At 34.9% G+C, this 14,568-nt stretch overlaps 3 protein-coding genes across 4 annotated transcripts; 2 read left to right on the top strand and 1 right to left on the bottom strand.

Annotated features, from left to right (window-relative positions):
• Positions 1-336: 336 nt before the first annotated feature.
• Positions 337-1,984, top strand: LOC142527290 (protein MOTHER of FT and TFL1-like). Its single transcript, XM_075632056.1, has 4 exons — positions 337-747; positions 833-894; positions 1,307-1,347; positions 1,506-1,984. Exons 1-4 carry the CDS (start codon positions 544-546, stop codon positions 1,709-1,711), a joined length of 513 nt encoding a protein of 170 aa, XP_075488171.1. The 5' UTR covers positions 337-543; the 3' UTR covers positions 1,712-1,984.
• Positions 1,985-2,658: 674 nt separating this feature from the next.
• LOC142527289 (uncharacterized) lies at positions 2,659-6,223 on the top strand. Its single transcript, XM_075632055.1, has 5 exons — positions 2,659-2,911; positions 3,266-4,604; positions 4,801-5,070; positions 5,605-5,760; positions 5,930-6,223. The coding sequence occupies exons 1-5, from the start codon at positions 2,904-2,906 to the stop codon at positions 6,047-6,049; spliced, it is 1,893 nt and encodes a 630-aa protein (XP_075488170.1). The 5' UTR covers positions 2,659-2,903; the 3' UTR covers positions 6,050-6,223.
• Positions 6,224-10,243: 4,020 nt separating this feature from the next.
• LOC142527806 (uncharacterized) lies at positions 10,244-12,864 on the bottom strand. Of its 2 annotated transcripts, none has more exons than XM_075632748.1 (2): positions 12,598-12,864; positions 10,244-12,497 (listed from the first exon to the last, which is right to left on the bottom strand). In XM_075632748.1, exon 2 carries the CDS (start codon positions 12,478-12,480, stop codon positions 10,507-10,509), a length of 1,974 nt encoding a protein of 657 aa, XP_075488863.1. In that variant the 5' UTR covers positions 12,481-12,497; positions 12,598-12,864; the 3' UTR covers positions 10,244-10,506. The 2 variants fall into 2 exon arrangements, with proteins under 2 accessions (XP_075488863.1, XP_075488864.1); XM_075632749.1 differs by having other exon boundaries at positions 12,673-12,864.
• Positions 12,865-14,568: the final 1,704 nt, after the last annotated feature.

Below are 14,568 nucleotides of genomic sequence, written 5' to 3'. Positions count from 1 at the left end.
CGAGCACTAATTTATACATATATTTGTTGCTATTTATTAAAAATGAGATAAAAATGATGTCATATTCAGATATTTTGTCTTTCCTTTTTTATTTCATTATTTTTAATTATACCTTAGTTTTTCTGTCTTTTTTTGTTTTTAAATTTCACTGTTTTAAATTAATTTAATCACTCGTTAATTTTTAGAATTAATATAAATTGAACTAATTATAAAAAAAATTTATTTATATAAATCAAATTAATTATAAAAATGATGAGATAAATATGAACACGCACACTGGCTGGAAAACGCAAGTCCTAACCAAGTGACACATTTCAACCAGCTGAGTTTTAGTTTAGTTAGCGATTCCCACGCGTCCATGCATTATCAAACCTTTTCTCTCTACGTGTCTTCTTCTTTGTCTTGATCCCATATATATGTATATGTAAAGATGTTCTCCGATCACTTCATCGATAGCTAGCTGGTTCAGTACATTGACGAATACCAAGTGTCTAGATTTCTTGGATTTGTAGTTTATTTAAAAATCAGTTGGGCATAATTAAAATGGCTCAAATGCCTAGGTCAGCCGTTGATTCCCTGGTGCTCGGAAGAGTAATCGGAGACGTGGTAGACATGTTCGTCCCGTTGGCAGAACTGGTGGTACGATACGGAGCAACACAGATAAGTAACGGGTGTGAAATCAAGCCACCCATGGGGGATGAGAGGCCTACGGTTCATATCAGGGGATCCTCCAATTATTACTCACTTGTTAGTAATCATACTAATCAAATCTCTAATTAAATTGATGAATTAATTAGGGGTTAATTCTTATCATGGGTTTTGTTTTATTTAGGTCATGGTTGATCCTGATGCTCCAAATCCAAGTGAACCAACTTTCAGAGAGTGGTTGCATTGGCAAGCCCTTTTACTTTTGATTGTGATCTAATTTATACTAAATTTTATGGATAGTGGGTATACGAGTAAGATTTTGACTTAGGCGTTTCTGGCTGTTTGGAACCTTTTAATGCATTTCTATGTTTTTTATTTAGAATCTACGCTAGGTAGGAAACACATCTCGGGGATGAGAATCCAGGAGTGTTTGTAACGGCTTTAAATTTATATAGATAATGGATAAATATAAAAAATTGATTTTTAACTAAAACCAATAATCACTTTTATTTCAGCGATAACGAAGACTTAAATCACTTCAAAATGTTTTATGAAGGCCAACAATAATTAGTTGAAGTGGTAGCTAGCCAAGAATAAGTTCTTCCTATATGTTGTATTGATCAAGTTAGATGATCTGTGCTTTTTTTCTTTAGTGCAGGCTAGTAGTAGATATACCGGGAGGATCAGATGCCAGTAAAGGTGTATCCCATTTTTTTACAATTGACAAATAGCAAGAATTAGTGGGAATGCAATTTCACTTTCAAGAGTGCAGTAACGAATAAGTTTTTTTTTTTATATATTATATATAAATGGTTGAAATGGTTGACAATATTTAAATGTGGAGTTGGAATATGCAGGGAAGGAGGTGATGCCATACATGGGACCTCAGCCACCAGTGGGGACTCACCGTTACGTCTTTGCTGCGTTTCAGCAGCATGGGCAGATGGAAGCCGTGACGGCAAAGCCGGTGGAGCGGCCCCATTTTAGCACACGGCGGTTTTTGGCTGAGAATGAACTCGGGCTTCCTGCAGCTGCCTTGTATTTCGAGTCATCAAAGATATGACGGCAAGGATGGAAGTTATATAACACCACGTTTAGCTGGCTAACCAGCTGTATTATAAATAAATAAATATATATATATATATATATGATCATCGTTGTGTATATTGTGTATGTGCTTTAGAGTGTGCCAAGCTGCAGTATATATAATATTGGGTTATTTATTTTTGTATTTATTATTGCTTCAAGCAGTGTGATATTTTTGATTGTATCACAAAAACATATATCTTTGTTAATTAAGTAAATGTTTTAAAGTAATATATACCTTTACATTTTACTGCATAATTAGATTACTGTATGACCATTTATTAGTTTTTTTAGGTATTTGAGTAAGGCGGTTTCGATTACTAAGATATATCATCTTATATGTCATATGAAGTCAATCACTCGAAAAATTTAATAGCTTCTTGAATATCCATAAAGGTAGAAAAAACATAATAGTAAAATTATAATTTACACAGTTGTTATCTTTATTTCATATTAATCTATATTTATATCATTTGTTTTTTAAAATTCAAGTAATATTTTGTTTTCTTTCACCTTTATTGTCGGCGCCTATTCTTATATTTTTTAAAATCATTAAAATATTTTAAAATATATATATTCGAACGATAACAACATTATAATTTTGAAATAATGTTATTAATCTTTTTTTTTTGCTAGATTCATGGTTGGCTGTTTTATAAAAATAAAACCTAAAAATCTTCATGAATATGGAAAAAAAAGAGATGCACAAATTAATTTTGATATTAGTATATTTGCATAAAGTGGCTAGAGTTCAAAAGAATTTTAGTTTTGAACAAAGTTATCAGTAATGCCTGTTTATCTTTTTTAATCATTATTTATTTATTTATTAATATGTGGTAAGGTTATGGGTGCTTGTTGTCTCCATCTCGTCCTCTAACGTAACTACGTGCATAGTCACATTTAAATATCAAATCAAAGATGAAAAGGGTAAACAACTGCAAATAAATATATATATAAAAAAAAGAAGGAAATTGAATCGGCTATTGGCTCTTTGGATCCGAACCTTGGGTGTTCTTCTTTTTGCTCGTCGTCCATTAATCGCTTGCTGTTGAGTTGAATCTGTGAAAAGTGAGGTACTTATGGTTGAATCTTCATCATTCTTTAAGCAATGTTTGTCGGAGAGATACTCACGTTAGCCTCTACCCTTTTGTGTCGACCCCAGTTTCATCATGTCAAGGTCTGCTTTCTCTGTTTTCCACTTTTCCTTGATATCCCTGTGATCTACTTGGTTGCCTTTTTAGCTCTTTTGTATTTAGAATCATTTTGTGATTAGAATTATTCGATCTTTCTTGTGTACTGAATGGAATCATGTGTTTGTTTTATTCATTTAACCAACGGATCATGCATGATCTAGCCCTTGCATTCTTTTTTTAAGTGCAAAAAATACATGGAAATTGGTCACTTTTAGTATGTGTACGGAGTCGATGTTTTTCGAATGCATGAAAGGCAGTTTTGTTTGTACAAATGTTTTTTGTTTTTTGATCAAACAGTCTTAGTAGCGGTGGGGTTTTGACCTTCAGAACTGTTGCAGATTCTTGACTGATAGAAACATCTTGAGAGTGTCACGGTCTTCACTGATAAACCGAGTTAGCATTTATTCGGAAAGTTCAAAACATGCTTCTTTTAATAGAGCAGGTTTCAACTGTTCTGGCCGATATAGGCTCTACCTGCAGTATTCTTTTCCCAGCAGAAGACATGCTTGGAATGCGACACCCGATATCGGAAAAGGTTTCTGTAACGGTTATTTTCGGCAGTATTCAGTTTTTCCATTGAGTAGTACTATAGCTCATCATGCCGGAGTTGCTTGGAAGAGGTTGGCACAAATGTGTGCGCATAATGGCTGGACTTGTCTCCCCTTTCACAGGATGGCTCAGGCTGTCATCTTGGCATTGAGCAATTCTTACATGGTTGTTCCTGGCATATTTGCTTTAGTCTGTGGAACACACGTGGCATGGGCTCAATCGGTTGAAGACAAAATTGTCTTTCAGCCAAGAAATACTTTATACATGAGTTCAGAAGACAGCCATCTCTTCTTGACTAGATTGATCCTATACATATTCGATGGCTTTTTGTTGTTATTAAGAGGAATATTTTTGGTTGTTCTTTTTACACCAAGCATTGGCATGGCTCCATTTGCAGATACTTTTGGATCTCAATTCAGGGAATTGTGGCTTCAGGTTGTTCGTCAAACTCTAGAAAGAGCAGGACCTGCATTCATAAAATGGGGCCAGTGGGCTGCCACACGACCCGATCTCTTTCCTAAAGATTTGTGCAGCGAATTGTCAAAGCTTCACACAAAAGCCCCGGAACATAGTTTTGCCTACACGAAGAAGGCTATTGAGAAAGCTTTTGGCCGTAAGATTTCTGAAATTTTCAATGACTTTGAGGTAGAACCTGTGGCATCTGGAAGTATTGCTCAAATACATAGGGCTTCTCTGCGGTCTCGATATCCTGGTCGTCAGATGAAACCATTGCTGGTTGCAGTAAAGGTGAGACATCCAGGAGTTGGCGAATCTATAAAACGGGATTTTGAGATAATTAATCTTGTGGCAAAAATCTCAAACTTAATTCCTGCTTTGAATTGGTTGAGATTGGGTGAAAGTGTACAGCAGTTCGCAGTTTTTATGATGTCTCAAGTTGATCTTTCTCGAGAAGCTGCTCACTTGAGCCGCTTCATATATAATTTTCGGAGATGGACGGATGTTTCCTTCCCCAAACCTGTATATCCTTTAGTACATCCAGCTGTTTTGGTGGAAACTTTTGAGCACGGAGAAAGTGTTTCTTACTTTGTTGATGAGCTCGAAGGGAATGAGCGGCTAAAAAGTTCTCTTGCCCATATTGGAACGCATGCTTTGCTTAAGATGCTTCTGGTAACAAATATGTCTTATTTTCCTTCTTTCAAGTAACATCCTCATACATTATATGCTGGTATTTCAAATTGAAGAACTTTTCCCTTCTGTTTCCAACTCCCTTGGCTATGAAAATAATTATATTCTTATTGTTCGCAATTATGGTCAGCTACTTGTACTTTTATTATCCGAGATTTTTTTCCTTGGTCTTTGTCAGGTAGACAACTTTGTTCATGCTGACATGCATCCTGGAAACATCCTGGTTCGTGTAGGTAGAAACAAATCTTCCCGGAAAAAGCTGTTCAAAACCAAGCCTCATGTCATATTCATCGATGTGGGAATGACTGCAGAACTTTCTAATTATGATCGCTCAAATTTAGTTGAGTTCTTTACTGCTGTTGCTCGTAGAGATGGCCGAACTGCAGCACAGTGCACTCTGAGATTTTCAAAAAAACAGAACTGCCCAAGCCCTGAGGCCTTCACTCAGGTGAATCTTGAACACTGAATGATATTAAATGCAGAATCTTAGACATTGCCTTTATGGATTTGGACACCACATTGCAATGCAGTACCTTGCCCTTTTGGTACTTAGTTTTTAGCTTGGTAGATACTGGACAAAAGGAGCTAAAGAAACAATGATGGTCATTAGAATAATTACACTAGTTTTTAGCTTGGTAGATACTGGACAAAAGGAGCTAAAGAAACAATGATGGTCATTAGAATAATTACACTAGTTTTTAGCTTGGTAGATACTGGACAAAAGGAGCTAAAGAAACAATGATGGTCATTAGAATAATTACACTTAAAATATGGGTGAGAAAATGTTAGAGATGTGATCCTTCTAGGGCAGTTTTGCCTTGCCGAGAAACCACATAAAAGAGCATCTTCTCTATTTTATTAATTTTTTTCCTCGAGCACCACTGTTTCTCAATAAAGTTTTTTGTTGCCATATCGTGTGTGATTTGTAGAAAATTTTATTTTTATTTTATCTTGTAAGCTCTTCAATTACGTTGCTTGACAGGAAGTGAAAGAATCATTTGATTTTTGGGGTACCCCAGAAGGAGATCTGATTCATCCCGCTGAATGCATGCTACAAGTTCTTGAGCAAGTCCGGCGTCATAAAGTCAATGTTGATGGCAGTGTTTGCGCTGTGATGGTCACAATTTTGGTCCTTGAGGTACTCTTGCTTAATTTTTCTTTTTCATAGTTATAGTTTGAAGGAGGCAAAATTATTCTTGATCCAGGAAAATGCAACCTTTGATGTTTATCAACTTTCATCGAGAATTCTTGGTATCCTTTGGTCAGTCTGTTCTATAATAGTTGGTAACTCTCATTTTTATTTACAGGGCTGGCAGCGGAAGCTCGATCCAGATTATGATGTGATGCATACATTACAAACACTGCTTCTTAAAGTCGACTGGGCGAAATCACTTTCTTACACAATTGAAGGACTCATGGCCCCATGAATGTAGACCAATTCATTTAAATAGTATGTTCTGCATCTACATCATGCAAAATTTCATCAAGTTTGGTTCCTAAAAGGTTTATCCCTATATTTATTTTGGCAGAGAGAAAATGTGAAGAATAACATTAAAAACAACATAGCAGGGTCTACACAAATGTTCTGATTCTTGTTGATAGCTACGCATTTTGATGGTTATTAGAATATTTAGTACATTATATTCACAACATCAGTCACAAGTTCCGCAAGATTGGAAAACTTGTACAAAATACATGAAAGCTGATATCAATATTCAATAGGTTCATTTGAGGGGTCATTAAAATATATAGAATTCCCCACCAATTCATTTCAATTGGAGGAAATTTGATTTTTTAAATTTGGTCAAATTGTGTGACTTAAAGAACAATATAATCTTACATATTTATGTCAAGATAAAATAAAAAAATATCACATTTAAAGAGTGTAGTGTGTAGAAGGCAGTTTGCATAAATATACAAAATCAGACGTCAAATGCCTTCAACAAAATATATGAACACTTCGTAGACTTGAGCTACTCGAATTCGAGTTTTAACCGAACTTGAGTCGAGCCTGTCAGCTCTTGTTTGCACCTTCATGTCAACCAAGGAATGCAATGGATTGAGTATGGGTCTAAATCACTAGATCTGCCCGGTTAAAATCTAAACTTAAATAGACCGAGTCATGTCCAATCAATTCAAATTTTTTTATATCTCTATTTTTAACAAACAAAAGTTATGCATAAATTAAACAAAATAGTTCAAATATGGGAAGGGGGATACAATTTAGAGATTAGAGAAATGCAATATCCGTTGAGCTAGACTCTCACCGAAAAAATCTATTTCAAATTTATCTGTAACACTTTCAATTAATGAGTTGTAACTTTTCAAAGAAGGTTGACCAAAGTGATACAAAATCTTTAACCGACGACGAGAAATGATCAATCTCATCAAAACCATGTCATAAAATGCAATAATCAGATGACAACTAAAGAGATGATTGGTCTAGATGATCTACAAAACCTTGCATTGTATTTTGTAAATCTTAAAGTTGTAGATCTAAAATGAACATAACTAGGGGTGGTGAACAACCCTTAGTTAGTATAATACAAGAAACACCAAGGGAAAGTGTGGAACCCTATGACACAAATATAGAAGGACCCCGAAATGATTTCCAGGTTGGTTGAGAAGCATACCCAGCGGGAACCAGGTTAAGGAGAAGTCAAACTCCCTTCCACCGAACATCATATAATAAATCTGTTTTGGAACCATTACATCTTTATGAGATTATATTTAACCTTGATGTAGTGGAATTCAAAAACATAGATCTCATAGAGAAATGAGTTTATGAGATCAATTAAAATTTTTTGTGAATGACTTCGTTAGAACCCAAAGAGTTAATCCTGACTAGAAAATCTCTTAGCTAGATAGAAGGAAAGATGACTATCCTATTGAAAACACAATTTATAGGAGTATATTAATTCAACATTAAAGATACAAAGAATAAAAATAAATATACTCAAGCTCTATATAGTCTTGAATTACATAATATATGTTTAATGGATGAATACCTTATGTTATTCAATAAATATAAATGAAATTCAAATGTCAAAGAAAATATAGCATTGCAACTTTATTCGCTAAAATACCAAATCTCTGGAGAGAAATGCTAATAAGGAAATATGTTCATAGCAATCCATATACTCTTGCTAGATGAGTCTCTTTTCTTAAAGAAAAATTGACAGAATGATGTCATATGACACTATTACAAAAAAATACATAATATTAAAATGTATTAATAAACGTGCTTTTTTATGTTGTAAATAAATGATCTTCCAACGATCAATTGAAGTAATCCACAAAGACAAAAAAGAAAAAACTTTAGATCTCATCTTTGTGTAGAGATGGCAATGAGATGTGGTTGGGGCAGGTTTTCCATCCCCATCCCGAGTTTCTGAATTCCATCTCTACCCATACCAATCCCGAGCCCCGTTTTTTCGGTTTCAGTGATTCCCCAAACCTGAATCGCGGGGATCAAGTCCCCATATCTGCCCAATCATCGTTTCAAAAATATTAATGGGACAAGATGGAAGCAATATTTAAATCAAAACTTATTATTATCTATTATTAAAGATAAAATTAATATTAATATCAATATATATAATAATATTATTATTTTTATTATTAATGTTATTTTCGGACGTATTCGGGAATTTGGGTTCAGGGATTTTAAAAAATCTCCGAACACAAACCCAAAAAAATCGAAGATCCCCATCTTTGTTTCGAGCTTCTCTTGTGGGGACCCGAATCCATGAAGAAAATTTTCATCCCTATCTTTATGTCATAAGTGAAAGACGTAGAGGCAGTTCTTGGAAACGAATGACAATATGGTCTAGAAAATAAGATATCGTCCCAAGCTTCGAACTCATCTCGATTCACGTGACGTACACCTACAAAAAAAATTTAAGAACATCTCACACCCTAGCTAATGAAATTTTTAAAGATTGTAATTACTGACATGTGGAGCAAGAGTTCACATTTCAACCTACTGTTCAGAAACTGATAGGAATGGAATAACACTTTGAACCAACTCTGGCAATTGAAAAAACAGTTTATTACCAAGATTTTGTTCAAGTATACTAATTTGAGATATCACCTGAGGTGGAATTATGTACGTAGAAGAAGAAATCCAGAGTCAGGGAAGAATCTTATGGAACATAAACAAAACCAGAATATGATACAAGACAAGGTGTTTCAACACAAAAATATGAAGATTTTTCTGGTTTATTTGGCCAGACAACTATATCTGATAACATGGTCCAAAAGATAATGGGAGAAAATTCCAGTCTTTAGAAATATCAAAGATTTTCCGTAGGACATGTAGGAAAGTTATTTGGAAATGTTGGCCTAAGAAACATAAAACATAGTCTAATATATAATGTTTCCAGAAGGGAAATGTCAATCCTAATGGAACTTATGGGAAGCCGAATGGAGATGCAATTAATTTCTTCCGAAAAAATAATGGAAGAATTACAAAAACTCAAGATAGAAGTAACACAAACTATGTCTTGATTTCACATAGGTGCAATTCAGATTATGATACTAACTACTTTTAAAGAAGGGATAGATTCACTCATCGACATTGCCATATGCGATAAACAAATGTGTAATTTTCAAAATTTAACGCTGGGTGCAGGAAAAATTGTGGAAATAATTTATTCAAGAATTGCCTATAACCTACCAGGTCGAGATTTTATTGAGCTTTGACGTTGCATCAAAAATTCAAAGAAAAAAGCTAATGAAAGAAGATAATAGATCATCTTTATTACTTATAAAATCTCACACTGTCTAATAGACACCATTTAGAATTATTTATCATAAATGAGCTTACTGAAATACCAAAAATTAAACTTATTTGTTGTACACCCTGATTTTATAAATGATACAGGGTTGTGCTAAGTGATGTTGAAGGGATCTACTTTAGGAACTATCTGTTGCAATTGCGTGGTTAGACTGTGAGGATCAATATGTAAAACAAGGTAGATACAACCCGACGACACTCCGATCAAAAAGGTAAAATGTTTAATTTATTATACGGAAGCATGATGAGTCATAAAAAGATCTATGATATATAGACTGAAAATCTTTGTAGTGTTATGCTTTTTGGCAGGTTCGATAAGTATAACAATATCACATACTCATATTATATATTAAAAAAAGGAAAAGTAAATAATAAAATAGAAAACATGGGTAAAATGAGAATAAAGACTGAATAAGGAAAATTTTGTAAACAAAGGAGATTAAATAACGACACTGAAAAGAAAAGGAACTAAATTGAGAATTATTTAAACGTAATGGACCAAGAGGGAATTATTCCAGTGGAAACTACTTGCCCACAATGAGCTTAGCCCTATCATTGCCCTCGTTGATTTGAAACTGATCTCCCAAACCAAAATGAATCATCAAAAACCAAACAATGGTGATGAGCTCTCCACCTTTGCTCAGCTGCTGCGCATGTGTGTGTGCGCTGCAATTTATAGCAGCATAAGACATCATCTCAACCCAAACTTTGCTCATTATTAACCATTTACTTCTCCCCGGATTCTTCTCCTCCCAAGCTTTCAGTTCTTTGGCCAGAATGCATCCATCAAACAACACTGACTTGCTCCTATCTCCCTTTATTGCAACGGGCTTAACTTCTGTGTAAACACCAAGAATTGCATCGCAAGCATTTCTTTGATTTTCATCGTTAACATCCACGCGGCGGCCTTTTCCATTTTTTGAAGCTTGACTACTATCCCCGACGACGACGTTTTCATTTCTTGGAGCTTGACTACTATCCCCGACGACCATTTCATTTCTTGAAGTTTGATTATTGCCGACTTTCCAGAAAGAGAAGTGCGTCTTACAATCTAAAAAACACTTGGAGGCTTGTGTCGTTATCTTCCTACACGCTTCTTTCAGGTCGCAGCCATTCATCACAAGGGATATTATAAAAGTCAATGGTAGAATGAACAAGGCAACCAAACCTGCGATAAGAATAACGATGGACGCCACAAACTTTTTTCAAGAAACCAGCTCCCATTGTTTCTTTCTTTTTCCTGTACACAGATCGACTGGCAAAAAAGTTTTTGGCCTCTGCACATGTGTCTCGGAATCTGATTTGTCCGATGCCTGCGACTTCAGACATCATTTGAGGTTGCATAATCAAGAGATATAACATGTAGTCAGAAAGCAGCTTAGAGAACTTCTTGTAATTCTCGCCATCTTCGCCTGATGAAGCCTTCTCCCCATCTTTGCCAAATGAAGTCTTCTCTCCAGCTTTGCCTGATGAAGATTTAGCTTCATCGTTGTAGCAGAGTTCGGTGGCAATATGCCATACCAGAAGGCTCTGGTCATAATCCACGTCAACAATATGAGGAAGGAACTCGGTGCAGCTCTCAACTCGCAGGGTCCAATCACCTTTTGCTGCACTTATCTCCTTGGCAGTGTATAAATCATCCGCCATCTTAGATTTCATATGCAGCTCATCGAATATGTGTTGTCTCAGTTCTTCGGTAAATCGTCCGTGTTTCCTATATTTGCGGCTGTCTAAAAATGTTGTTAGATTAAAAAGGTTGGTAATCTTCTCCTTCAAGAGTGGACGAGGATTCAGACAATAAAATATCAAGTTGTAACATGACACAGACTCGGACCAATGGCGGATCAGAGGATGCAAAAACTGCCGAAGAAGTTGCAAATAGCGCCGAAAGTAGCCATCAGAGCTTTTCCCACCACCAGGTCCGTACTCTGTTGGGTCCTTGAGGTCTACATCTGGCAGCTTTTTTATGGTAACAGTAAGCCAATCAGAGGTAATGAGCTTGATGAAAGCTATTACATCTAAAGCCATGGCTCCGATAAGCAAGGTATAACTGAGGGCAACATCACGAGAATCTGTAAAGTCGGTTTTGTCCACACAATAGAAGAGACCAAGTGAAGTTACAACTAAAGCAAAAGAGAAGAATCGGAACCAGTATCCGTATGAAGAGTACACAACCACCACCTTGCTAAAGAGGGACTCGTATATGAAACTAAGTTCCACCTCTATCACTCTAAAAGCATCTTCCGCATTTCTCTCGAGGAAAAATTCTCTACTTTGATTACGTTCACGGGAGCTGAAAATGAGGTCGACTATTAAGCCCTTGAAAGTCTCAAAGAAGCGATATGCATAAAGCACCACTTCTGTATCGTTCAACTTCCCTTTTTTCACCCTATCCACAGATTTTTTTCCTCGTTCAGGTTCGCGAATCATTTCAATACGTGTTGGTAGATTTGCGTCTTTCATCGAACGGTACTCATCCATGAGCTGGGCATAGTTGGCGCCAGGATCAGGAGCCTTAAGCATGGACTCCTTGAAGCGATTGAAGCTGGCACGATAGAGTGACATTGTCCTTTCTGCATACTTTATGAGTCCATCAATAAAAATGAAAACTGTTGGCATCCATACCCGGTTCTGGGGCAGGGACTGAAGGAATACATATACTGCAGCCATGGATTGGAATACGAGCCCTGCTAAATGCCTGAGCCATAGCTCATTATCCTCCAGAGAAAATGCAGATATCGTATCGGGGCCACCGAGATGTACCAGAAGGAACGGAGCCCAGAATGCCAGAAGATCAGAATCAAAGTCGCCCTTCTTGTTACTGCAGTCTTTTATATTGCCTTGGCTGTTGGATATTATTCCAACTGCAAAATTAGCTGCCCAATCAGCCAGCAAGTATGCAGACCATAGAATAACGAATACAAAATCATTCTTGGTTCGCTTCCTCAAAGGGGAAATTAAAATTAGAACAGCTTGCAGGGATAGGCTTAGGATGAGGAAGGATCGAAGTTCCCATAACTCCCATAGCTTCTTTAAGTTCTTCGGTACAGGAATCTCCATATTGGCCTTACTCAAACCTGTGGAAAACATCACGTTATACACGCAGAAAGACAGCAAGTAAACAGATTCTCGACAAATGCCAGACGAGAAACAAAAAAACAGAAAATATGTAAGTACATTGAAGAATGTTTAGAAGACAAATGAGACTGAAGCAGCGACCATGTTACCAAATGAACTGAAGTGGGAACTCACACAGTGCAGGAGATTCGGAGTCTGTGCTGGTGTACGAGAGAATAATTGATATTTATAGCTAGAAATTTGACGCTCTGCATGCGTTACACGTGAATCTAACACTTGGACTTGAAGCAATTCCAAGAATATTGGAGTCTTTAGACATTCCAAAAAGAAAAAGAAGCTGTAACATGACACACTGTAAAGAAATGCTGAGTGAACCTAGTTCAGAAGAAGAATATACAGCCTTCTTTGTCCCATAATTATATTATTACTCTATTTTTACACTCCAAGAATAAACGACTAGCTCCATCAAAGAATATCTTTACTTTAATTTTATTTTCCTCTTTAAGAAAGCGATAAGAATAACAATTAAAGTAAAATTCTTTTGGGGGCCGTTTGAATGGAAATGAGAATACATGGTTAAACAACGTTAATTCTTTTGAAGTTCATCTTAAGAAAAGAATATGCATGCATGTTTCACGCGACTCTCTAAACATGATTAAGTGTTTAATTTAATATGTAGACTAATGTTTTGTTTATTTTAAAATTGATTACATAAGATTAGATAAAGACTGAAATAAAAAAGATCAGTAATCTTCCAAAATATGGACAACAATGTTATTTCAAACTTTAATAAATATACTGCCAATTACATTCATATTTTTTTAACTACTTCTCATAATATTTTTTAGTACCCTAATTCTATAATTAATAGTTAATTACTAATACTTATTTATGATTTGTAATAGTAGAAGTGACCAATGAATAACTAATTATGCTATGAAATGAGAGAACAATTCGAATTGTTTTGTAAATAAAATCTATTTGGCAACATTTTTAAAGTATTCTCAGTGTTGCATGCTTATTTTAGGGCATCCCCAACTTTGGCATTAGGGTTGGCACTCCAACCCTGCTATGTTGGGGGATGGTGAACAGCGCCATTCCTGGCATAGCAGTATTAAATATTTTTTTGTTTGTTTTAATTTTCTTTCTTTTATATATTTTTTAAACTTATATATTCTACAATTATCTATTAAATTAAATAGGTTAAGCATATTTATTATTTAATATTAATAAAATTATGATATGAATTAATATTTTAATAAAATATATAATTTAATAATATTTTTTTAGAGTTAATGGATCAGAAAACAACTTTATATTTGATACAGAAATTGTTTTAAAATTATAACGGCACTGAAATAATAAAATAGGTCGATGTCTTATCGGAAATAACTTTTCGATTTATGGAAGAAGGTGAGTAGCAATGGGTTAAGGCCCAGTCCCACAACAAATATGTATAACATGAATATAGTGCATTCTCAACTTAGCCAGTTTTTTCCCCTTAAAAACTGTATTTTTTGTTATATATAATTGTTTGTTTGCGATTTTGATAATCTTTATTATCAAATTTTAGTCTTATCATCTATTTTCGTTAATTTTAGTTTTGGTCATCGGGATTGTTGATGTACGTACAACAGTGTCATACATGTAACACATCAGTGTCATATAGGAAAAAAATAAAATTGCCAAAAAAAAATTATTGCAATACTAAAATTTGACAACACAGAAAACTAAATTTACAAGGAGGTAAATATATAGGACCAAAAATATATATATTTTTTCTTTTGTTTGATCTTGTCCGTCTATTGTTGGTATTTGTTCGTTGTTAAAAATTTTGTTCATAATCACTTTTATGAAGAATTTCGAACGTTTATCAAATTCCCAATACGTAGTAATCTTAAAAATAATTTCGAATTTATCGAATTTTGACGTTATAAATTTTATGGAAAAATTCAAAATTTTATTAACCTTGTCCAAGAATTAATCTAAAAAAAAAAAAATCAATAGTAGCATATTATTATAGAATCATTGTAAGTTTAATGGAATCCCTCCATACCTAATAAAGTGTAA

The sequence above is a fragment of the Primulina tabacum genome, chromosome 15 (genome assembly GCF_025594145.1).
Source record: "Primulina tabacum isolate GXHZ01 chromosome 15, ASM2559414v2, whole genome shotgun sequence".
NCBI classification, from domain to species: Eukaryota; Viridiplantae; Streptophyta; class Magnoliopsida; order Lamiales; family Gesneriaceae; genus Primulina; species Primulina tabacum.
Note: the sequence above shows the minus strand (reverse complement) of the source record. Positions and strands in the feature narration are given on the sequence as shown.